This window comes from Anoplophora glabripennis, unplaced genomic scaffold (genome assembly GCF_000390285.2).
Source record: "Anoplophora glabripennis isolate ALB-LARVAE unplaced genomic scaffold, Agla_2.0 scaffold63, whole genome shotgun sequence".
Taxonomy (NCBI): Eukaryota; Metazoa; Arthropoda; class Insecta; order Coleoptera; family Cerambycidae; genus Anoplophora; species Anoplophora glabripennis.
Window position 1 is genome coordinate 1,646,256 of NW_019416222.1, and position 25,587 is coordinate 1,671,842.

Here is a 25,587-nt window from a genome sequence, read left to right on the forward strand (position 1 = left end):
TTATATAAGGGACTCTGTGGATTTGGATTCTTGTTGACTATACATATTAAAAAAAGTTATAATAACTTAAACATTATATGATATCTCTAGCCATGGAATCAGATAAACAAATTTTAAACTGCCAAATCAATTAAAAACCAGAACGAAAATAGACTGATTTTCAAAACATTAATTTTTTGAAGTGATGAGTATTTTTTTAGCTGATCTTACAACCATCGAACGGCGGCATGGTGGATGGAAGAGCTGCTCTGTAGCAGAAAGTTATGTTGAGAAGTCTATATCTAACAAATTTGATATTGCAAGGAAAATCCAAGGAAAATATAGCTGATGTTCCTTACAACAAGAGACATCCGTAACTTGTGCAAATTCTTCACAAACTTCGGCAGATGTTACGCGTTTCGAAAATGATGGTAACAATGCTACAAGTGTTATTAACGGGAATGAAGTTAAATGTGATGAAACAAAAAATGAAATGTCTATTACTATAAATATAAATGTTAATATTAATAAGTACCTAATAAATTAAATTTGATTTATTATAGGTTTATTATTTTTTCATTATTCTACTAGTGAAAAAAAGTTACTTTATTCCACTAGTGTATAAAGTATCAGTTTAGACGGTTTATATGTCATATGTGTGGATAAAAGTCCGATTATAAAGTGATTGTGGATAAATGTCTTTTTTATTATTATAAACAGGATTATCGGAGCATACATATCCATTATTATCCTATACATTAGAAGGAAGATGCTTGTAGTGACTTTTCTTTACATTACTTCTTTGATAAATTGCTCAAATAGTACAATCAGCACTTACGCGTCTTTTAGCGATCAACGACAATGAAACTCTTATGACCACACGATTAAAAAAAAAATAAGTATTTCTGGTCAGGTAGTTTCTATGATCCAATTCCTATTCTCACTCATTATTATAGCAGCATACTTTACCTTGTAGAAATGGACTATCAACTGTCATGACTCCCTTGACTTGAATTCAATACAATGAATGTGCCTGGAATATCAAGATTGTATTCCACAAAAAGCACGTACGTAGTCAAGTTTGTAAGTGCATTTGACAGGATCGGAAAGTTAGTCTTTGGAAAAATCTCTGATAGGGTTATAAGTTTGCTATACAGGGTGATTCCTAAGTAGTATGAAATATTTTCGAGACTGATTTCATGAAAAAAGTGTGTATAATATATGCTTAAAAAAATTATTTAAGAAAATAATGTGCACGCTCTTGTGTACTTTAAATTTTGTGAATTATTTGTAAAACTCGTTAATGACCTGTCTTTCTTAGAATTTTTAATTTGAAACCTAATTCCGGAGAATGCTGTTTTTAAGTTATACAGGGTGTTTCAGGATTAAGTCGACAAACTTTAATGAGATATTCCTCATAAAAAAATAAGAAAAAAATCAAGAATACATTTTTTTCCAGAGACGCTTCATTTTCGAAATATAGGGCGTTAAATATTTTTAAAAAAAATTCTAATTTTTTAAATAACTTCTAAATGAAGAAGGCTATTTAAGCCAAATTTGGCATGACACATCTTCTTATAAGATACCATTTTTCCATAGAAGTAGAAGTCCCGCAAGCAACCAGTGGCGGAGTTATGGGGACTCAGACTCATTAAATTATAAAAAAAATTAATACGGCCCTACTGAAAATAAAAAATGATGCTGTTTTTAGATAGAACAGTTTGTTATTGACAAAAAGTGTACATTCACTTTTTTTCCTAACTCTTATAGTTTCATGGCAAAATTGATTTTTCGGAAGGGTGCTTCTGGATTCTGTCGATAAACTTTAAAATGAACCTCAACAAAAATTTTCGAGTAGGCTGCTGTCAAGCAATGTTAATTTGACGTTTTAAATGTTATTTTGCGAATTGTTGCATAAATTATCCATTAGATAAAGCGTTCAAACTAATAATAAAAATAAGTTTAATAATGCCGTCCATATTTTCGAACAATGAATATGCTGATATGGTCTTTGTATATGGTTTTTGTGATGGAAATGCCACGGCGGCTCGCCGTGAATATGCAGTAAGATTTCCTCATCGCAGACTACCAGCAAAGGAAACATTTTCAACGACATTCAGTCGTCTCAGACAAACTGGGTCTTTCGGTATTCCAACTTATGCTGATGGACATTTTGCCCCACTTCAGGACGAAGTAAGATCGAATACTATTTTAAACCATTTCGATGAAAATCCATCCACGAGTGTCAGAAGATCTAGCTATGAGCTAGGTATTTCGTCAAGTTCCAATTGGAGGAAGGACTCTTCGGGCTGATGGACGTCATGCGTACCATATCCAGCGTGTGCAACATTTATTGCCTCAGGACATACGATACAGGCGCGTGTTTTGTGACTGGATGTTAAACCAAGCAGAGAATGATGACCAGTTTACGCAAAAAGTAATGTGGACAGATGAGGCAGCATTTACTCGAAGGGGAATTTTAAACCAAAGGAACAACCATATTTGGTCCTCGAGAATCCACGGGCGGTAAGGGAACATAGTTTTCAGCATGAATTCCAATGTAACGTATGGTTGGGTGTGTTGGACAACACTATAGTTGGTCCCTACTTCCTTCCGCATCGGTTAAATGCTGACATGTTTACCGAGTTCCTTGAAAATGGTTTTCAAGATCTGTTAGAAGATGTTCCGCTTAATACTCGAATGAACAGTTGGTTTCAAATAGATGGTTGTCCTGCCCATTTTGGTAGAGGTCTTAGGAGTGGTTAAACATTAATTATCCCAGGAGATGGATTGGTCGTGGAGAACCTGCAGCGTGGCCCGCACGTTCACCGGACTTGACACCGATGGATTATTTCGTTTGGGGTGCTGTTAAATAAAAAGTCTACGAGGTGCCAATTGATATCCTAGAAGATCTAAGAGAGCGAATAGTCCAAGCGTGTCGAGAATTAACTCCAATTCAGTGTCGATCGGAGGCGCCCATTTTGAACAAAATATTTTTTAAATCATTTCATTTTTGATTCACTTTTCGCTTTGTTTAGGTATAATATTAATTGGTAATTTTTTGGTTGTTTCAATTTACACATAAATTTTCATGTATTGTTTGCCATCTTAATTTATTTAACAGTACACAACACAAGTAAATGAAGTGACTACAAACCGTCTGAAAAAATTTAAGAGTATTACAAGGGTCGTTACGTTGTCGCATTACGACATAGTCACATTAGATGATGGGTACTTAAATATTTCTACTGTTTTGATCAACATAATTTTTTTTCCAAAAAAAAACACCATATATCTCAAAAACGAAGCATCTAAATAATTTTAATACTATTGGTTAAACTCAAGGGAAGGGGAGACAAAAAAGCTTATTTGACTCACACATACTCGAGACTAAGACCAATTTTAATAGGTACTATATTTTTTTAGATTTTATGAGGAACGTCTTTCTAAAGTTTATCGACAGAATCCAGGAGCACCCTTCCGAAAAATCAATTTTGCCATGAAACTATAAGAGTTAGGAAAAAAAGGTGAATGTACACTTTTTGTCAATAACAAAATGTTCTATCTAAAAACAGAATCATTTTTTATTTTCAGTAGGGCCGTCTTAATTTTTTTTATAATTTAATGAGTCCGAGTCCCCATAACTCCGCCACTGGTTGCTTGTGGGACTTCTACTTCTATGGAAAAATGGTATCTTATAAGATGTGTCATGTCAAATTTGCGTTAAATAGCCTTCTTCATTTATAAGTTATTTAAAAAATTCGAATTTTTTAAAAAATCTTTATCACCCTATACCTACTTATTTCGAAAATGAAGCGTCTCTGGAAGAAAATTTATACTTAATTTTTTTCTTATTTTTTAATGCAAAATTTCTCCTTAAAGTTTGCCGACATAATCGTGAAACGCCCTGTAGATCATACATTATTTTAATATTTTTAATAAATTAGCAGCTTTGCTTCAAATGAAAAATGCTAAGGACATTTTCATCATGCAACGAACGAAGATTACAATAAATACTAACAAAACTTCTATAGGTACTGTTTTAGTTAAAATTTTATATCTTTTGACGGCCTAGTGGTTACTAAAACGTTTTTCCAAATGACTTATTCTTTCACAAGAAAGTTTTTTCAGATTATTACCTTATAATATGCGGAACTCGAGAAAAAATTAATAAGGTATAATATAATGTATATAAATGGATAGTGCAAGTTCACATTTAATAGTAACGCAACAATACGGACAGTCATTCTTTAGGATATACAGGGTGTTTCAGGATTAAGTCGACAAACTCTAAGATGCTCCTCAGGCAAAAATAAGAAAAAAATGTAAGCAGAATGCCGGAAACTACTTTTTCGAGATAGAGGGTGTTAAAAATTCAAAAAAGAATTCGACTTTTGAAACAACTGACAACATAATAATTATGCAAAATGATACACGCAACAATGAATGCTTTAATTATTACTGAGTTATTATTTGATATAATTAGACAGCAGCGTATTTATATATCCTTAACTAATAACCATTAACAAGTTTGTAAGGTAAATTTAAATAAACTCAATTTGCCTTGAAACGGTAGCAAGTATGAGAAAAACCCAAGAGACATTTTTTACCAGGATATAATTTACTAGTATTTATTATTTTCTACAAGACCGTGCAGCTTTATTTGTCGAATAAATTGGGCTGCCTGCCCGTATCTCATCCACTGGTGGTTAGTTATATTTATAACTGAAACATATATCGACAAACTATCTGATAGTAAATGCCACCAAGTTTTACTTAAATATGGTATTGAAAAATATCATTATTTGTTTTGGAATTCTTAACACCCTGTATCTCGAAAAAGAAGCATTTGTGCCCTTATGTCTACATATACTTTTTTACTTATTTTTACATGAAGAACATGTCCTCAACGTTTATCGACTTAATCCTGAAACGCCCCGTATATAGTGATTCTTAGAAATATGGGAACCTGAGTTTGCAAGAAAATGTATCCCAAGTATTGACGATGTATGTAATTGGTAAATCTGTTCTAGTAAATAGTGTTTTTATCTAGTAGGTTTTTTCCACGTCTTTACGAATTTTACCCAGAGGTACCAGGTAAAACCAAATAGTCATGTAATTTTTTTGTATGGATGTGATAACTTTGAAATTACATACCTGTTAAACAAATATAATTATACATTCTAACAGTCCCTCATTTTCCAAGAAATTATTCAATACGTGAAACACTCAATTTAAGTCATTAACATTGCTTGAACTACTAAACTTTTACAAAGAAAATATATGTATAACTAACGGCAAATATTTTCAATACCGTTTAAGATTTAATTAACTAATCGGGAGTAATTTACAGAAAATGTATTCCTTTGGTTTATAAGCTACTCTACTATACAAGGATAATCATCATTAGGTTTAAACAATTTAACCGTCACTTCTTTTAGACAAAACAAAATAATTGGACAAATAAACCTTTGTTCCAAAACGTTCTTAAAAAAATAGTACCTTCTTAATATTTCCACGACGGCTTAACAGATTGTTTTGAAATTTGATGTAAGTAGTAAATATTATTTATTTATTTAAAATTACAACTGCTCACTGGAAAATCCGAATTACAGATCAGGCAAAAACAAAAATGTATAGTAAGCGATTACAAGTTACAGTAGAAAAAACAAAAGCTCTTGAAATACATAGAAAATACTACAATATAAGATGACATACAAAACATTTAAAAAAGCTATCCTAAAAATAATTTTTTAGTATTAGGTAACGTGGTATGGAAAATACCAATGTTGTCCCGCAAATTTACAAAATTTCGACACATTCCATATACCATAAAGGAGAATGGTGCAATACATTGGTTCTATAGTTTGTTTGGAAATGAAAGAGAGTAATAAAACCCCGAGATAAGAACCGGCCATGGACGTGGTAATATTTCATTTCAGGTAATTATCGGGTAACACTAATGCTAACAAAAATGACAGAGATTGGAAAATCGACTATCTACAGACCTTTAAAGGAAATAAAATATGAGCAAGATACTGTAAATCCCCCAAAATCATCTACAGGGAGGTCAAAAGTCGTTATAGATGATTTCTTCAAAAATGTCATTCGCAGAAAAGTACACTCATTTTATTTTAAAAAAGAAATACCAACGCTAAACAAAATTTTAAGTGAACTTTCAGAGGACAACGATTTGCCAAAAATCAGTAGAAGCAAATTATGGGCCGTCTTACGAGAGTTGAATTTTTGCTGGGAAAAGCAGAACAGGAAGTCAGTTCTTATCGATAAAGATGAAATTATTTGTTGGCGAAGATCCTACTTAAGATCAATTAGAAAATTCCGTGACGAAGGGAGGAATATTTATTATCTAGACGAAACTTGGGTCAACGAGGGATATACTGTAACAAAAGTATGGCAAGATAAAAATGTAAAAAGTTTTCGACAAGCATTTTTGGATGGACTTTCAACAGGGTTCAAGGCACCTTCAGGTAAAGGGCGAAGATTAATAGTGACACATATAGGTAGTGCCAGTGGTTTTGTAGATGGCGGTTTACTTTTATTTGAATCTAAAAATACAGGTGACTATCACGAAGACATGAACGCAGATGTTTTCGAAGAGTATTTTACACAGATGTTGGATCTTATTCCTCCGGGGTCTGTAATTGTCATGGATAATGCCAGTTACCATTCACGGCAGACCGAGCGGACGCCTACGACTGCTTGGAGGAAAGCCGATATAATTCAATGGTTATCCGGAAAAAACATTTCTTTTGAAACAAATATGGTGAAAAAGGAACTTTTGACACTTGTCAATCTTAATAAAGATCAGAAAAAATATGTTATCGATGAAATGGCAACAAATCGCCAAATAACGGTACTACGGTTACCACCTTATCACTGTGAACTTAACCCAATCGAATTAGTCTGGGCGCAGGTAAAAGGAGATGTAGCGCGAAATAATACGACGTTTAAATTAAGTGACGTGAAAATTTTGTTAAAAAATTCCTTGGAACGAGTAACTGCAGATAACTGGCAAAGATGTATACATCATGTACAAAAAGAAGAGGAGAAAATGTGGGAACTCGATAATTTAATTGACGTTACTGTGGAACCTATCGTTATCAATCTAGGAGACGAAGATAATTCATCAGAATATTCAGAGGATGAATTTTAATATACCTACTTTTTTATTTTCTTTATTGTACATTTATACAACACTACATTTACTCACCATAATTTGAATTTTCAAAATACATATATTTTTGTGTGGAATAAAAGTCTATTCATTAAATTTAAATAAATATTTTGATAATAATATTGAATAATTTTATTTGAATTACTAAAAACCCTCTTAACCCGGTTATGATGCTTAAAGTAGCCTCATGTTTTGAAATGCTGTTTTTATATTGTTTACTTATAAGAGAAATGGACCGAGAAATTGAAGCGGCATAGACAAAGACGGATTGTCGGGGATTAAATTTTAGCTACCTGCAACAATTTAGTACAGTCCGATCGCACAAAGTTTTTTTTAAAGTACACCTCATCTATACGAAAAATACATAATATAAAAATATTGAATATAAGCAACAGTACTACATTTATTTACGATTTGCATACATAATAAGCTTTTATTACTCTCTTTCATTTCTAAACAGACTATAGCAGTTCTCAAATAAAATGTTTCAGAAGTGCGAGTGGTAGCTCTAGGAACATTGAAATTAAGTTTCCACAATAACTAAACAATTAATATTAGCACCAACAAAATTAAAGAGGAAAATAACACTATGCAAATTGCCCCGAGTCATTAAAGATTTGTAACCGTACTTTTCTACTAGTAAGTGTTGCGAATAACCAAAGGAGGATATGTTTTAGTTTCTTTTACGTTTTTTCCAAAAAATCAATGTGGTTTGCGTAATCAGGATCCCAAATAACAGATCAATACTCCAGTCCTGATCTGATGAAACATTTGTACATGTTTATGGTGTCCACGTTAGAGAATTCAGGAGAATTACGAATTACAATACCTAAACTTTTATTAACTCCCGAAATTATTCTATTTATGCGAAAGGCGAAATTCAACTCTTGGGCAAAATAAACCCCTAAATCCTTAATCAAATTAGGTTTATCAAGCAGTACGTTATTTATAGTATATTGATTATGATTAACGCCAATTGCTACCTACACTCCTCTGAGGAACCAGCAGAATACTAAAAGTCAATGATGACATGCAATAACCATTATAGTAAAAACCACTGACTAATACGGGGAATAATATGTTTTTTTTTAGATTTAGCTTCCATTTACTACAGAAAAGCTTCCACACATTTTTCAGTAAAATGCTAGTCAAAAATAACATTGATTTACGAAAACAATTAATCGAATAATACCTCTTTGTTAAAATGAAATTTCAGCCACTGCAAGTCGTTCATGTTCTACTTACAATCATTTTTGAGATGAAATTATTAAAATATTTATTTAAATGCGTTCTAAAAATGCAAAAGGCGAAATCAAGTACCCATGCTTTGATATCCAAACAAAATTACTTGCTATCATTAATTATTCATTTTTAAATGTAATAAATAATTGTTGCAAAATTCATTTGCGTGCCTGCATTTTATTTAAATGGGTGAGTTTACTAAAAAAGAAAGAGCTGACATTATTTACGTGCATGGGTTTTTGTGATGAAAATGCCCTAACAACCATCGCAATTTCACTAATAGAAGAATCCTAAATCATAAGGTATATGTTTCAACCTTTTGAAGACTAGGTGGGCTTACTATTTCGAAAGCTCAAGAGGTTGGAACACCGCAGAGACAAAATGTTACAGATCTTGAGGCATCTGTAATTGATGCAGTCTTGGATAATCCTACTACAGGTACGCGTCCAATTTCTTTGCAGTAAGAATTTTCATAAAATTTTATTTCGCAGGGAATACGAACAACATATTGTTTTTGTCAGTGGCTTATTAGAAAGATCAATGACGATCCTAATTTTGTTTCATCTATTTTATGGACTGATAAAACGATTTTTACTAGAGACCGCATTACAACTTTCCGAAACTTGCATCATTATTCATTAGACAATCCGCACGTTAAAAAAGCAGAATATTCCAGCAACGGTTATATAAGAGGAATCTGCAAGATACTTTACTGGAATTGCAATGATCACATAAAAGGCAAATGGTTACAGGGACTTTCTCGAACACCCACCATCTTCTGCATGACACAGAGGAGACATCCTGTTAAATATTAAACAACAGATGTTCTCCCAACTCGGTTGTGCATCTCCTCACAATGGCAAAGTGGTTATAAATCATTGTCGGTAGATGGACTGGTCGATTTGGTCTTATGAGACAACGTCCAAGAAGTCCCGACTTAAATCCACTAGAATTCGTTTTATGGAAATTTACCGCGATATAATTAATGGTAGACAACAGTTACAATTATAGCAGCTGCAAATGAAATTCATAGTAACTTTAATATTCGCCACGTGTGAACACCGTTAATATGACGGCGTCATCCCTGTATTGCGGCTGAAGGTGGGCACTTTGACCATGGCTCATTTTTATATTGATCTTTGTCTAATAGTTTCTTTGAAAGCTTAAAATGTCATTTCAATTTGACTTGAATTGGTACAATTGTTCGCGCTCCAAAGGCGTGCGGATCATAATAGGTACCTACCTAACATAAATAAAGTGAACAATGGTTGTGTTTTATGTCATTTTGAAACATGTATGTTGTTTTATGCATCGTTATCATCAGTTCCACAATCTGGGTGGAATCGGTTAAAAATCTGCACCATCAATTATGTTTCTACCCTTGTTTCACGAAACGAAAGAGAACGATCGTTTGACATTTACTGATTTAATATTTACATAATTAAAATAATCTATTCGTAACCTGGTGCGACTTGATAATTTCCACTCGAGGTTGTATTTATTCCAGAAGGAAAAAAATGTTTCATTATATAATATGTGAAATAATAGATCACATACAATCAACATATTTATCTATAACCGCCATTTTTTACACGTGTGTTCTGCAATGTTTAATATTTATTAACATTTTTTTGTTTATCAATATTTATTTTAAAGAAGGGTTTTATACATATACGAGTACCTACGCATATATTGAATACAATATTGTTTATATACATGGTGTTTCAGGATTAAGTCGACGAACTTTAAGGAGATATTCCTCATAAAACAATAAGAAAAAAAGTATAAATTTTTTACTTATTGTTTCTTCATTTTCGAAATATAGGGCGTTAAAGATTTATAAAAAATTCGAATTTTTTAAATAACTTCTAAATGAAGAAGGCTATTTAAGCCAAATTTGGCATGACACATCTTCTTATTAGATACCATTTTTCCGTAGAAGTAGAAGCCCCGAAAGTAACCAGTGGCGGAGTTATGGGAACTCACTCATTAAATTATAAAAAATAATAATAATACGGCCCTACTGAAAATAAAATATGATGCTGTTTTTAGATAAAACAGTTTATTATTGACAAAAAGTGTACATTCACTTTTTTCCTAACTCTTATAGTTTCATGTCAAAATTGATTTTTCGGAAGGATGCTTCTGGATTCTGTCGATAAACTTTAAAATGAACCTCAACAAAAATTTTCGAGTAGGCTGCTGTCAAGCAATGTTAATTTGACGTTTTAAATGTTATTTTGCGAATTGTTGCATAAATTATCCATTAGATAAAGCGTTCAAACTAATAATAAAAATAAGTTTAATAATGTCATCCATATTTTCGAACAATGAATATGCATGCTGATATATTTCTTGTGATGGAAATGCCACGGCGGCTCGCCGTGAATATGCAGTAAGATTTTCTCATCGCAGACTACCAGCAAAATTTTCAACGACATTCAGTCGTCTCACACAAACTAGGTCTTTCGGTATTCCAACTTATGCTGATGGACATTTTGCCCCACTTCAGGACGAAGTAAGATCGAATGCTATTTTAAACCATTTCGATGAAAATCCATCCACGAGTGTCACAAGATCTAGCTATGAGCTAGGTATCTCGTCAAGTTCCATTTGGAGGAAGGAATCTTCGGGCTGATGGACGCCATGCGTACCTTATCCAGCGTATGCAACATTTATTGCCTCAGGACATACGATGCAGGCGCGTGTTTTATGACTGGATGTTAAACCAAGCAGAGAATGATGACCAGTTTACGCAAAAAGTAATGTGGACAGATGAGGCAACATTTACTCGAAGGGGAATTTTAAACCAAAGGAACAACCATATTTGGTCCTACGAGAATCCACGGGCGGTAAGGGAACATAGTTTTCAGCATGAATTCCAATGTAACGTATGGTTGGGTGTGTTGGACGACACTATAGTTGGTCCCCACTTCCTTTCGCATCGGTTAAATGCTGACATGTTTACCGAGTTCCTTGAAAATGGTTTTTAAGATCTATTAGAAGATGTTCCGCTTAATACTCGAATGAACAGTTGGTTTCAACTAGATGGTTGTCCTGCCCATTTTGGTAGAGGTCCTAGGGAGTGGTTAAACATTAATTATCCCAGGAGATGGATTGGTCGTGGAGGACCCGTGTGTCCGATGAACGTGCGTGGCCCCGCACGTTCACCGGAATTGACACCAATGGATTATTTCGTTTGGGGTGCTGTTAAACACGAGGTGCCAGTTGATACCCTAGAAGATCTAAGACAGCGATTAGTCCAAGCTTGTCGAGAATTAACTCCAATTCAGTGTTGATTGGCCACTACCTCCATAATTAGAAAATGTCGCGCCTGTCTACAGTCCGGAGGCGCCCATTTTGAACAAAATATTTTTTAAATCATTTCATTTTTAATTCACTTTCCGCTTTGTCTAGGTATACTATTAATTGGTAATTTTTTAGTTGTTTCAATTTACAAATAAATTTTCATCTTATTTTATTTAAAAGTAAAAGTAAAAGTAAAAGTTGGTACACAAGTAAATGAAGTGACTACAAACCGCCTGAAAAAATTTTAGAGTATTACAAGGGTCGTTACGTCGCATTACGACATAGTCACATTAGATATTAGGTACTTAAATATTTCTATTGTTTTCATCAACATCATTTTTTTTTCTAAAAAAAAACACCCTATATCGCAAAAACGAAGCTTCTCCTAAATAATTTTAATAGTATTATTAAACCCAAGGGAAGGGGAGACAATAAGGCTTATTTGACTCATATACTCGAGACTAAGACCAATTTTAATAGGTACTATATTTTTTTTGGGTTTTATGAGGAACGTCTTCCTAAAGTTTATCGACAGAATCCAGAAGCACCCTTCCGAAAAATCAATTTTGCCATGAAACTATAAAAGTTAGGAAAAAAGTGAATGTACACTTTTTGTCAATAACAGACTGTTCTATCTAAAAACAGCATCATTCTTTATTTTCAGTAGGGCCGTATTAATTTTTTTTATAATTTAATGAGTCTGAGTCCCCATAACTCCGCCACTGGTTGCTTGCGAGACTTCTACTTCTATGGAAAAATGGTATCTTATAAGATGTGTCATGCCAAATTTGGCTTAAATAGTCTTCTTCATTTAAAAGTTATTTAATAAATTCGAATTTAAAAAAAAATCTTTAACGCCCTATATTTCGAAAATGAAGCGCCTCTGAAAAAAATTTATACTTATTGTTTTATAAAGAATAACTCCTTAAAGTTTGTCGACTTAATCCTGAAACACCCTGTATATTTTTTGGAAAACAGTATTGTTTTTTTATTTAATTTGCCCAATTACTACCTGCGTTTGATGGAAATTTGAATTAGTTAATTTTTTTAGAGTAAAACATTCAGTATAAGTTAGACTATAAATTTTCTCAAAGTTATCCTACAGTAGTAATATTAATGACAGTTAGCTTATTGAATTTTGAAAATATTTATGCGTCTATTCTTGGTATTTAAATATATAGTCGATTATAACTGCCTCGTATGTAATAAAAATTGAATAAAATGATCATTCGGTTTTATGGTTTATGAAGAGATCCTGTTGTGTAAAAATGTGGTTCACGATTTTAATATAATACTTGCCCTTCCGTCTGTTCTGTTTGAAAAGATTTAAAATCAGTTATTGCCCATGTAAAAAATTTGGCCTAATCGCTCTATTAATATTCTGAGGTATTTTGATATTAACTTTCTATTCATTTGTTTGAAATGCATGAATATTTTCTGCGATTGCAATGAGGGGCAGATATATTATTATTAATCTAATATAAAATACTTTCAACATATTATTTGTATTAATTTGGCTACATTCTCCAACAATGCAATTCTATAATGTCAGAATAAACCTAAGTTTAGCAGTTTACAATTTACCTTTAAGTAACCCGATAAAAATGTTGATGGAACATTTTTTATTTCATAGTATCTCAAAATTTATCATACATATTTTCAGTTTCATTTATAATTAATAATGAATTGGTAAACCAGTATCTCTTTCGTAGAAAATAAACAGTGTGAGTAAATATAACAATACATGTTGGATGTATTGGAATTTTTTGGTACGGTCGAAATTTTATTTGATTTTCCTAAAAAATCCTATCAAACGAAATCAAACAATGTTCTTCAATACCAAAAATCTAGGTATACAAATGACTTTTAATAAACAACCTAACCTAAAAATATAATACATACGTGATATAATGAAATCATGAAATCATCTTAGACAAAGGCCAACACAGAAATTGTTAGTATAGATAAATCTTCCTTTAGTATTTCCACATTTTACTTAAGATTGTTTCTTCTGGTAGCCTTCTTTCGGAAAAAGTTTTTTTTCACATTTTACATCGTAAGTAAAGTATGGAATTGTAAAATCTTTCAATAATATAGGCCAGCCATTAGAAAATTTCGAAATATTCAAAATTTGGACCCTGGGGTTTTCAGTAGTGCTCTCTTTATACAAAATAATGCCACTGTTGTAGTACTTCCGGTGTCGTCAATTACTTGCCTATTTTAAATGGAACAAACTGTATATTTTTGCATAATTGGATTCTGGGCATAATTTACATAACATACCACGCCCTATATGATAGGACTCTAATGGTCTTCGGGATATTTCAATTCTTTCAAAAAAGTTGCTTTTCGATAGCCTAATTCAAAATGCCTATTTTTAAAATAACTGTAACAAAGGATATTCATCCCCCTATCTCCGTTTCAAATATCAATACTTCAGCTTCCACAATAAAAAATAGACAATTTTGAATTAGACTATCGAAAAGCAACTTTGTTTATAGAATTGTATCTCGAAGACCATTATAGATATAGACCGTGAGCTAGAGCAGCAGGCGTAAGGCGAAAAGTGTCTGGCATTTTGAGGTCTGAAAAAGGTAAGTTAGTTAATGAAAATAAGCGTGGTTTTAAGGTCCGACTCGTGTTCAAAAATTTGGAAAATTAATTTCCTTTTTCATAAAATAATTAGTTTTTCACTCATCTTAAAGTGTTTGGCAGTTGATGCAAAAATAGACATTAATAAGTACCTAACAATTTTCAAATGCCATAGGGGTGAACTTGCAAGAGGAAAAAAAATCATCGTTTACTTTTCGTCTAGCAGTCGAAATAATGAAAATTTTTGTTGTGAAAATGATAAAAATAAATTGCCAAACGGTTTCCAATGTTCGGAGTCGAGTTTCTCTGTGGAAAATTATGTGAAAATTTTTAAAATTTTTCAGTGATCACTATTTGTCTGGTATGTCGGGTACTTAAAATTAATACCCATATTTCTTGCCACAAAAAATTTGCCAAACAAATTGGAAAATGGAAAAATTGTGCCAGACAAAAGAAAATTCGTAAAAAATATATTAAAGTCTAAATGATTTATTTTTGTCTGGTATTTTTAATTTCAATTATAAATACGCGTATAAACACAATATACAAATGCCAGACAAGTTGAGATGTTCGAAAATGCAGAAATGAACTGAAAAGTTGCAAAAAAAATAATGAAAACTTGGTTTTCTTTTTTTTCTAATTTAAACGATTTATTTTTGTCTGACATTACTATTGAAAATACATATTTATACTTCGCCAAACAAGTTGGGTTGTTGGAAAATTTAAAAATTATTTTTTATTTGAAGTTCATGTTTTGAATAACTTTTTCCTGCAATTTTATTTCTTAATTCAAATATGATTTAAAATGTGATTTTTTTAAATTTACGAAGCTTTTTCCTATTTTCCAGCTTTTTTGGCTAAGTAAGTCACTTCTATTGACAGCATCAGATTCAGTAGGAAATTTTACGTCGAAAATATGTAAAGACTGAAGTTTCCATTAATTTTTTTACAACTATTTAATTTAATTAGTTTTTTTTTTTAATTTTCGAACAACCCGATTTGTCTGGCGTTTTAATCTGAAGTATAAATATGTATTTTCAATATAAATGCAAAATGCCAGACAAAAATAAATCGTTTAAATTAGAAAAAAAAAAGAAAACCAAGTTTTCGTTAATTTTTTTGTAACTTTTTAATTTATATACATATTATACATTTTCGAACAGCTCAACTTGTCTGGCATTTGTATGTTGTGTTTATACGAGCATTTCTAATTGACATGTAAAATGCCAATTATTGAAATTTTTATAAATCTTTTCATGCCTTTTTTATTTATTTATATATTTTCGAACCGGCCAATTTGTCTGGCATTCAAAAAATGAATAACATTTTATAATACCGCAAACACAATGGTCCTTTTTTTTGTATATTAAGATCACTGAAAATGTTAAAAATTTTCACATAATTTTCCACAGAGATACTCGACTCCGATCATTGGCAATTTATTTTTATCATTTCCATAACAAAAACTTTCATTGTTTCGATTGCCAGAAAAAAAGTAAACGATGAATTTTTTTTTCTTTTTGCAAGTTTACTCCTATAAACCACCGTTTCGGCAATTTAAAACCGTCTGGCATTTGAAAATTGTTAGGTACTTATTAATGTCTATTTTTGCATCAACTGCCAGACACTGAGATGAGTGAAAAACTAATTATTTTATGCTAACGGAAATTAATTTTCCAAATTTTCGAACACGAGTCGGCCCTTAAAGCCATCCTTATTTTCATTAACTAACTTACCTGTTTCAGACCTCAAAATGCCAGACATTTTTCGATGACGCATGTGCGCTAGCTCACGATCTAATAGATATAGGGAAGCTTGATAAAAGTCCCCCTAAAATTACGCGTAGAATCCAAATATACAAAAGTACACAGGGTGTTCCATTTAAAATAAGCTAGTAAATGGCGACTTCCGGTATAACCGGAAGTGCTACAGCAATGGCATAATTTTATTTAAAGAGAGCACCCCCGAAAACCGCGAATTCTAAATTTTCGAAATTGAAAAAAACAAAACAAACTGTATAACAATAAATGGTAATTATTAATTACTAACTATTTACTAGATATTGGGAATTGGGAATTTTGCCTGAGGTTAGATATATTTTGCATGTCATAGTATTATTTAGGAAAAAATGTTTTGAATTCTTTTGAATTAGCTTAATATCTTTACAACAACCAATAATAGAATTTTTATATATTTTTTAAATTATCGCCTGGGGTATGTAACTTTTACAAAGTTGAAATTAAACATGCAAATATTATCTAAAGTTATTTATTTCTGGAATAACAGAAAAAATTATACATATACATTCCTAAACTTTTGTCCAGTATGGGATATTGTATTAATAGAAAAAATACCAGATTTTCTTCCTATCATTAAATTCGTTAAATTGAAAAGTAAAATATGACAGAACACAAGTAATCAACTATAAAAAATATATAAACTTATAAAAATAAGTAAATTTTTCACAAATTTTCAAAGTTGTTTAACAATTTAATGGTACAATGCCTTACCTTTCTTATCTCGCTTCATGTCGACTGAGGTTCACTTCGCACATCACTCAATCCTGTTTATAAACGCACTAAAGCTCCAAGCTCCCAGCTTCCCTCGAGCCAATTCACCAGGTAGGCACATAATGTGCAGTGATGTCCCCGGTCCCCTCTGATTGAATAATTGCCAACAAGACGAACGCACACTGGGCAAAACGATTTAGACCATAGCCGGCTTTTGAACAGTACTACAAGGGGACCACGTTAAAACTAAAACTCACACGGATTTTTCATGTAAGTCAGGCCAGCTATAGGCTTGCGAGTGAAATAATGTTTTAAAGCAAATTAAAATGGTCGTACTGACGCAAAATATTAGCAAGTAGCGAGTAAATGTGTCACTGTGAATTAAAATTTGTTTGCTTGGAAACAAATTTTAAATCAGAGCGACATTGACATACACTTTCAAGAATACTGGCACTATCACCGAAGCACATGATCCTATTATACGATTTTTTAGATCCTGTACATTATCAATCGGTGTTGCATACGAGGCCTGTTCAGAAAATACCCGAACTCTATTTTTTTAAACTTTATTGTTAATTTTATACATTATAGGTCCTCGTCACCATCAAAGTGCACCCCTTCCCTACTCACACGCATTTGACCTTTAAAGTCTGTGACGAATTTGCTTTGATGTCATCAATAGTCTCAAAACGGTGTCCTTTTAGCACTGATTTAGAGAAATTCGCAAGGAGCCAGGTCTGGAGAGTAAGGAGGGTGAGGGACGACACTAAACTGATTTTTGGCACAAAACTGACAAAGCTGAATGTGTGGACACATTGTCATTGTGCGGATTTTTTCACATAATCGTTGTAAAACGCCTTGGTACACACGGCACACTTCACCTAAAGACAACAATTCAAAATGCACAATTCCATTAAAGTCTGAAAAACAGTGAGCATCACTTTGACGTTGGATCGAGACTGAACTACTTTCTTGGAGTGTGGTGATCCTTTGCTGCTCCATTGTGATGATTGAACTGTTGTATCAGTGTCGTAGCCGTAAACTCAACTTTCGTTTCTAGTTATGATTCTTTGAATTGTTCAACGAGTTACCGATAAACGTTCACACGATTTTCTTTCTGTTGCTCGGTCATCAAACGAGGAACAAATTTTGCTGCAACTCGATGTATGTTCAATTTTTAACTCAAAATTTCATGGCTTAACCCAATTGAGATGCTAACTACTTCTGCAGTTTCTCTGACAGTCAATCGGAGATTTGCACCCACCAGACCTTTGACCTTCTGAACGTGAGGGTCATCAATTGGAGTCGAAGGCCTTCCTGGTCGAGGATCATCTTCAATTGACTGACAACCACTTTTAAATCAAGAAAACTACTCGTAACGTTGCGTTGGACTCAGAGCATCATCTCCGTAAACTTGTTTCAAAAGTTGGAACGTTTCCGTAAAAGTTACATGGGGTTACAGAGGAGGTTATACGCAACGCACTGCTGCCAACCGCATATCACTAAATATATACTATTAGCGCGTAATTAATAAAGTTCGTTTATTTCCTGAACAGACCTCGTATTCTAAAGTTTTTAAATGCTTCCGAGGAAGTAACCTGGCGGATTCTTTATATTTATTTATTGATTTAGTTATTTAATTATCACAACACAACAACACAAACCAATTATAGTGCGGAATAATCCAGATTGTAAGAAACATACAAAAAAAAAAACGTTTCGTGTCAGTATGGCCACATCAGTTTGTTTTAAACTGTTTAAAATAGTCTTTTGTTGCTATATCATCCAAGATTTTTCACTCGCAAACATAGCCGAACCCTCAGAGATCCAACACGCGACTAGCATGTGTCTTTCCTTTGATCAACAGTTTTAATGTATACAAATTGTTGCAATAAATATGTATCAGGTAATTACCTGATACATATGCAGTGCTAAATGCTGAAAAATGATGAAATAAATTAACGACCTGCATCATTAGCGTAAAAATGTGTAGATAAATAAAACTTTAAAATTTGTAAAAAATTTGTAAATAAAAAATATGTGAAATTAACATTTGGTGCGGAAAGTATATGTTGGGCCCTACTGTATTGCCGGATAATCTGAATGACCGTTTATACTTAAATTTCTTACATGATTTTCTTGAGCTTATTCTTGATGACTTGCCATTAAACGTGAGACAAAATATGTACTTTATGTAGAATCGTGCCTCTGCTCATTTTTCTGTACTTAACGTACAATTTCCCCAACGACGGATAGGTCCTGCAGAGAGCCCAGATTTAAATCCAATCGATTTCTATGTTTGGAGTATTTTCAAATGTTTACAATACCCAAAGAATTGTAAATGCTAGCAATTTAATAAGAAATGTATTAAAGAAACACTATTTAATATTAGACAATTGTTTATTAAACAAATAAGTATCTGTATTAATATAAACAGGGATCATATTAAGAATTTATTGCGTTAGTCTGAAAGTAATGTTATTAATATAAATGATTTATTATGTTAATAATAATAAAACGTAAAATTTGTATTATATTAAATAAGTACAAACCATGTCTTTATACATACAGTGAGAAAGAAGTTCTGACGAATTTTTTTCCACCAAGAGTACATTTTGGGGCGTCCTCTAGCATCTAGAGCAGGGGTCGGCAAGTAATTTTAGGTGGGGTCCGGATACTTTTGAAAATTTTTAACGAGGTCCAAAAAAAAATTCATATTTCTTATTTTTTTATTTTAATTTGGACTCAAATTTAATCTACTTAAACGTAAAAAACATTTTTTCTACAAACGTCAAAAAAAGACAAGGTTTGCGCATTGACAACAATATGCGAAGTGACACTTTTTTTCGGATTCTTACGTTACCATGACACCGTGCGCGAAATACTTCGCGCACTAGGGTGCGAAATATTTCGCACACTGCATGTAAATTAATAAGAGTTTTGTATTTCAATCTTTGAAAAAATGAAGCAAAACTTCAAATTATTATTTATTTTTAAATGAATAACAATTAAATACTTTTAAAATAATGATAGAATTTTACAATAACTTTAGTTATTATTTACAATATTAACATTAATCGTACAACCAGTACACGAACCAATATTTATTCCTAAACCAGATAATTCAGGTTCAGCTCGGGATATTGGGGTTTTGGGGGTTTGTTTGTAGAAAAAATATTGTTTGCATCTCGTGCGCGAACTACTTTGGTGGTCTCGAATAATTTTTTAACTCGGCTTCGCCTCGTTAAAAAATTCAATTCTCGATCACCAAAGTAGCATTTCGCGCACTAGATACAAAAATAACTATTTTAAATAATTTATTTGAGTAATTTATACTTTCAAAAAATTTTTGGCGGTCCAGTATTTACCTTCCGCGGTCCGGACCTGGACCGCGGTTCGCCAGTTGCCGACCCTTGATCTAGAGCAATTCAAATGTTCATAATTTGTAAGTATAAAATTGTCACATTTTAGCAATATAGTTTCAGTGTAATAAACTTTAATAAAACTTAGAATTTATAAGTTTAAAAGCGATCATAAAAGTTTTGATAATTCTTTCAAAATTAAAAAAAAATCACAATAACTTTTCGACACAAAAAATGAACAATACACACACCCGATTGAGTGAAATGTTCACTCTATTAGTATGAGTAGAACTGAGTGAAACTATTGCATCAGAAATGAGTGAATTTTACTCAAATCCGAGATACTGCTAACTATCAATTGAATGACTTTTGACTCTATTCTGAATATATAAAACCAATTAATTTAGAGTTTACTTTTTTTCTAATATGACTTAAATTTAACTATTATTGAGTAATTTTTTAATCAGACTTAGTTTTTAATTAAATAAATATTGAGTGCAAAAAATAAATCACTCAAATGATTAATTGGGATATACAATGTTGACATTAACTCAGTTCGCGGAGCCTCCTCCTATCACTGGCTGGGACCCACCATTTGAGACCCGCCAGCTAGCTGAGACCCGCCGGGCCGGCCAAGACTTGTTCTCCTGGCGATCACGCTTCTAACGGGCTTCTATCAAATGTGAGATTACAGAAGTAACATGCAAGTGGTGCCATCTTCACGGCGCTATTCAAATTACTCGAAATTAATATACACTTAAACGGACCATATAAATAAAATTATCTAAAATACAGTTTAGACGTACTATGGTGGCAACCAGTGTTGGGCATTAATCAATTAAATTTTCAATCAATTAATTATTTGACTAAAATTTCGAATAATTTAATTACAGTTAAAATTAATTGCAATTAATTGAAATTATTAATTGCAGATTGTAATTAATTTATTTGGATCAATTTGTATTAATTGTGTCTTGCAACTAAATCAATTACAACTTACTTTCTTAATTTTAAAAACAATTAAAGATAACAATTAGACCGCTTCGACTCAGAAATTTTTTCAATTCAACGCACCATTTCCGAGTTATAAGGCCTTTTTTACTGCATGACGTCACACACTTCTTGTGGATATGAAAAAGGGTGGGATCACTCAGTAATTAGGACATTTACTCTGATTTAGGTACAAGTGCACCAAATACGAGTTTACGTGAAGAATATATTTAAGAAATAGAGTAGTTTCAAAATCTCATGAGCCGCGAAATACGCGAAAGACGTGGCGTAACCACATAATTCTTCTAATAAGCACGTCGTGAAAACATTGACTCAGAATTAGACCACGTGCCTCATTACAACCAGAAATGAACTAAGGCGCTCGGGCATCAATAAAGTCAACTGGCGAACGTTCGTTATATATATTTTTATTGCTTAAATTAAAATAATAAAGAATAGAGCATTTTATTATGATATTTGTAATCGAAGTAAAGACTATGAATAATGGATGTAATGTTTTCAGGACGTAGAATAATTTAGGCGACGCCGACGGTCGGAATTATGTTTCTGCGCATATCAAGATCAAAGCTCATAAGATTTTGAAACAACTCTACCTATATTTGAGTGAAAGTAGTCAGTTTTAGTTTAAATATAATCACAAATGCGTAAAATGATCAAAATGCCCAATATTGAGTGAAAATATACTCAATAATTTCACTTAATCGATTCACTTCGAACTTTTATTGCTTTCACTCACACCGATTTTCTTACAGTGTACTGCTGTATTGTGACAAAAATTAATAGATTTTTTATTATACTCACCGTTTTGGTGGTAGTGAAAAATATTGATTTCTCAATTTCGGAATTTTCTAGAAAATAAAAATTTGCCATAAAAAATTATATTATATCCTCGGAAACTGTTGGTTTGCTTCCGTTGTATTAATATCCGATGGATTTATATGTTGACACCGTGTTGCAACTTTCTCATGGACATGCTCATAATTAGATGATCACGTTTTCGAAAGCTCTCAGTAATCATTGCAAAAGTTTGTGGTTTTTAACTATTTATTGTCTATTAAGTGGTAAGGTAACGAAGAAAAATTTCATACGTAAATTCCTGATACTAATTTGGTTATTTATTTGTGTAATGCTTTGTTCCTACTCTTACTTAAAATTTGTTCAGAATATATTCAGAAATTTAAAACATGTACAAATTTTGATGAAAATTTCAATGTACGTATTTACCGTTTACTGGATTAAAATAATACATAGCAGGAGACTAAAATGCATCTTTTGCTCTCAGAGATAAAGCAGTAACTTTAAAAGTTACAAATCTATAAATGTATTTATAGATTTTTACGCAGTTCAATGTATTTTTTTACGTATCTCATAAAGGTAGTTTACAGCGCTTGGAAGCATCGTCTTGGCATACTTTTCATGTTCATGTTCATGTTATTTACACTACCATTAACATTACATAATTTGAAAAATGTATTCCTAAATCTTTATAGGATTAAATATCACAATATTGGATTCAATGACACACTCTGTAAACGAAGAATTTTTTCTTATTATAATTTTCGCACCGCGAAATATCTATTACCGGAACATTGCTGCATAATTACGATTTGTTTGAATAGCAGGACATCTTTTCCGTAAATACGTTGCTTCTTATTTAACACTTCGATCATTACAACATAATGTTTCTTAAAAATCGCAATGTTATGATCGAATTTTAAGTAGGAGCTACATTAGAATAATATTCATCAATAAATTTAATACACCTTAATCCAGATAATTTGTTTGTAATCGTAAAAATTTTTTATGGCTACCGACATTGATAAATTCGTTATTCTGATCTAATGAAAAGTAAATATTTATTTATTGAATTCGGATATAAATTCGCTGCTGGATATTTTGAAAATTGTGTTACTACATCTAATTGTTTATGATGATTCTCAAAATAAAATTTGAAAAAAAAACATTTTCGATTTTTTTTTATATTTTCATTAACGTTATCAAGTACTTCACTAATAGTACAAGCAATCTGGCAACAGAATGGTCCAAAATGAACATAAACTGACGGTAAGAACATTCCGTGATAAAAAGGTGTGGATCGTGTTGGTGAATCAGATTATGGTTCGTGCCGCAAAAAAAAGTCAGCGTTAATTTTTTATAAGCAAAAAACAGGTGAAAATCAGGTTTTATTAATTTTTAATATAGAACTTCTGCATTTAAAACAATGTAATTTCTACAAGATATCGGCGCTAAAAAGCCCTTTAATTTGAATGGTCGCACGTCAAAATCGAATAAATAGTTATTGAGTTATTGCAAAAAAACCACTAAAATAAGCCATTTGTTAATTATTTAATAGCTTTAACAATTTGCAAAATATCAATTTCTACCATTGTGTAAACTAAGCGTTTCGAAGGGATAAAATTACGGTTCAAATTTGGAAGAAAAATATTGAAAACTTTTTATGTAATAGCAATTGTTATTAAAAATGGGACTTTTTTTTAAAGTATTTCTATCGATTGGGGTTGTCGCGCAGCATTCAGCAAGGGCTCGTTCTTTTCGTGAAGTGTTCTAGTTTCATGCAGACCCGTTTACCTGACCATTTTTTCAATTTAAATTGTTTAAATATCGCCTCAAACTAATTGCTATAAATGGCTTAATTAATAAATGGAATAGCTCCCGTTGTAAACGCGATCACTATTGTTTGGCAATATTTTCTTAAAGCTTGAATTTTTTGACGAATTTACAAAAAAAAAATGAACTTGCTAAGTGCCCTGGGAGCATAGGATTTGTTTTAAATAGGTACCTATATCTTTTAAATACAACATAATCATAAAAAGTCTTAGAAAATAACGTCGCTTTTTTTTTCCGGGCCGTATCCCTTACTATTTTGTATTTAAAATTGTATTTGTAGCAAAACAATCAATCAATCAACTTTTTGTGAAAATGAGTAGCCCTATCTAGAGTTATTTTACATTCTGTGGGATATTTAGTAACATTAGTGATAATAAAATAATACGTTTTTCAAATAAATGAAAGATATATTCTTTCTTGGAAACACCGCAGGAGTTACAGGTGGTAACCGAATTTTCAAAATATTTAGTGGCATCGATATTTGGAGTATTCAGTGAAAACACTCTCGGTATCTCTGCCACAACCATATACAAATTCGATGAATTTTTATCTTTAATTAGATAAACTATTAGTCTAAGTTTTTCAGCATCCTGTATCTTTTTAGTTTAAAATCACTCAAACAATCACCCCTTAGAGTTTGTGCACATATTTAATTAACATCCTGTATAATACATTGTTTAGCCCACTAACGGCAACTGAATTAGCTCACTTATAGTTAATGAGCCGACATACTCAACGCAACAAAGTTTCGATTCAACTCACTAAAAGGAATTAAGTCATTTGTTTATTCTCTAAGTTGCTTACTTTGAGTTACTGAGCTGACTCGCTTGGAATAACAAAAATTTATAGCTAAACTACTACTACTTACTGCAGGTGAGCTCTTTTTAGTAAAGCATATTTCGTTGTGGTAGAACACTTAGCACCTATTGAATGCAGATATTTTGCTACGGTTACTGAATTTTTAGAAATCTAAAAGAAAATAATAATTATTGTAATAGGTCGGATTGCGGACAACCAACATTGCAATTTATTCTATCCATTGTATGGTATGGACCTATTCCTCAAACTGTAAATATATGTCATGTATTTAGGGCACCTAATACAATGGCATATTCTAATTTTCATCGATTTTGTAGTGGAAAATACTTTTAATGCAACTCTAGATCGAAGGCAAAAAATATTTGTAATAATAAAACTAAGGAACATGTTTTGGTAGTAATATTCAATGTGCGATTGATTACTAAACGATAATGTATTGTTAAATATCACTCTTAGATCGCAAAAGATTTCTGGTCTCTATAGTCTGTTTGGAAATGAAAGAGTAATAAAACCCCGAGGTAAGAACCGGCCATGGGCGTGGTAATATTTCGTTTCAGGTAATTATCAGGTAACACTAATGCTAACAGGTAATGGGTGTACATTAGTATATTTTACTGGATACATCATAGGGCAGGAGCCAGTGTATTGTGACAGATCAATCCAGTCTTAGAGCTGAATATACGAAGACGTGCTAGTGCAGTAGAGTAAAATTCGACTTGTGTTTAGTGACTATTGTGCCAGTGGATATAATATTGTTTGGGTAAAATGTCGAGCTTATCAGATTACGTACCTGCTAAACGCGTGAAAAGATGTGCGCTGTCTCAGAATGAGAAGATTATTATATTAAATGTATTTAATGCATTGAAACACCAAAATCCTACCAACAGTGTTGACGACATCGTGGAAAAGTGTTCCAAAATGACAGGGATTGGAAAATCGA

General features: G+C 32.1%; 1 protein-coding gene across 1 annotated transcript in view; it reads right to left on the bottom strand.

Annotated features, from left to right (window-relative positions):
* LOC108903716 (sialin) overlaps positions 1–17,046 on the bottom strand; it is a 119,840-nt gene extending 102,794 nt beyond the window's left edge. The window contains exon 1 of the mRNA XM_023454446.1: positions 16,828–17,046. Coding sequence (XP_023310214.1) covers positions 16,828–16,846 — 19 coding nt within the window. The 5' untranslated portion in view covers positions 16,847–17,046. The remainder of the gene's footprint in view (positions 1–16,827) is intronic.
* Between the last annotated feature and the right edge of the window lie 8,541 nt (positions 17,047–25,587).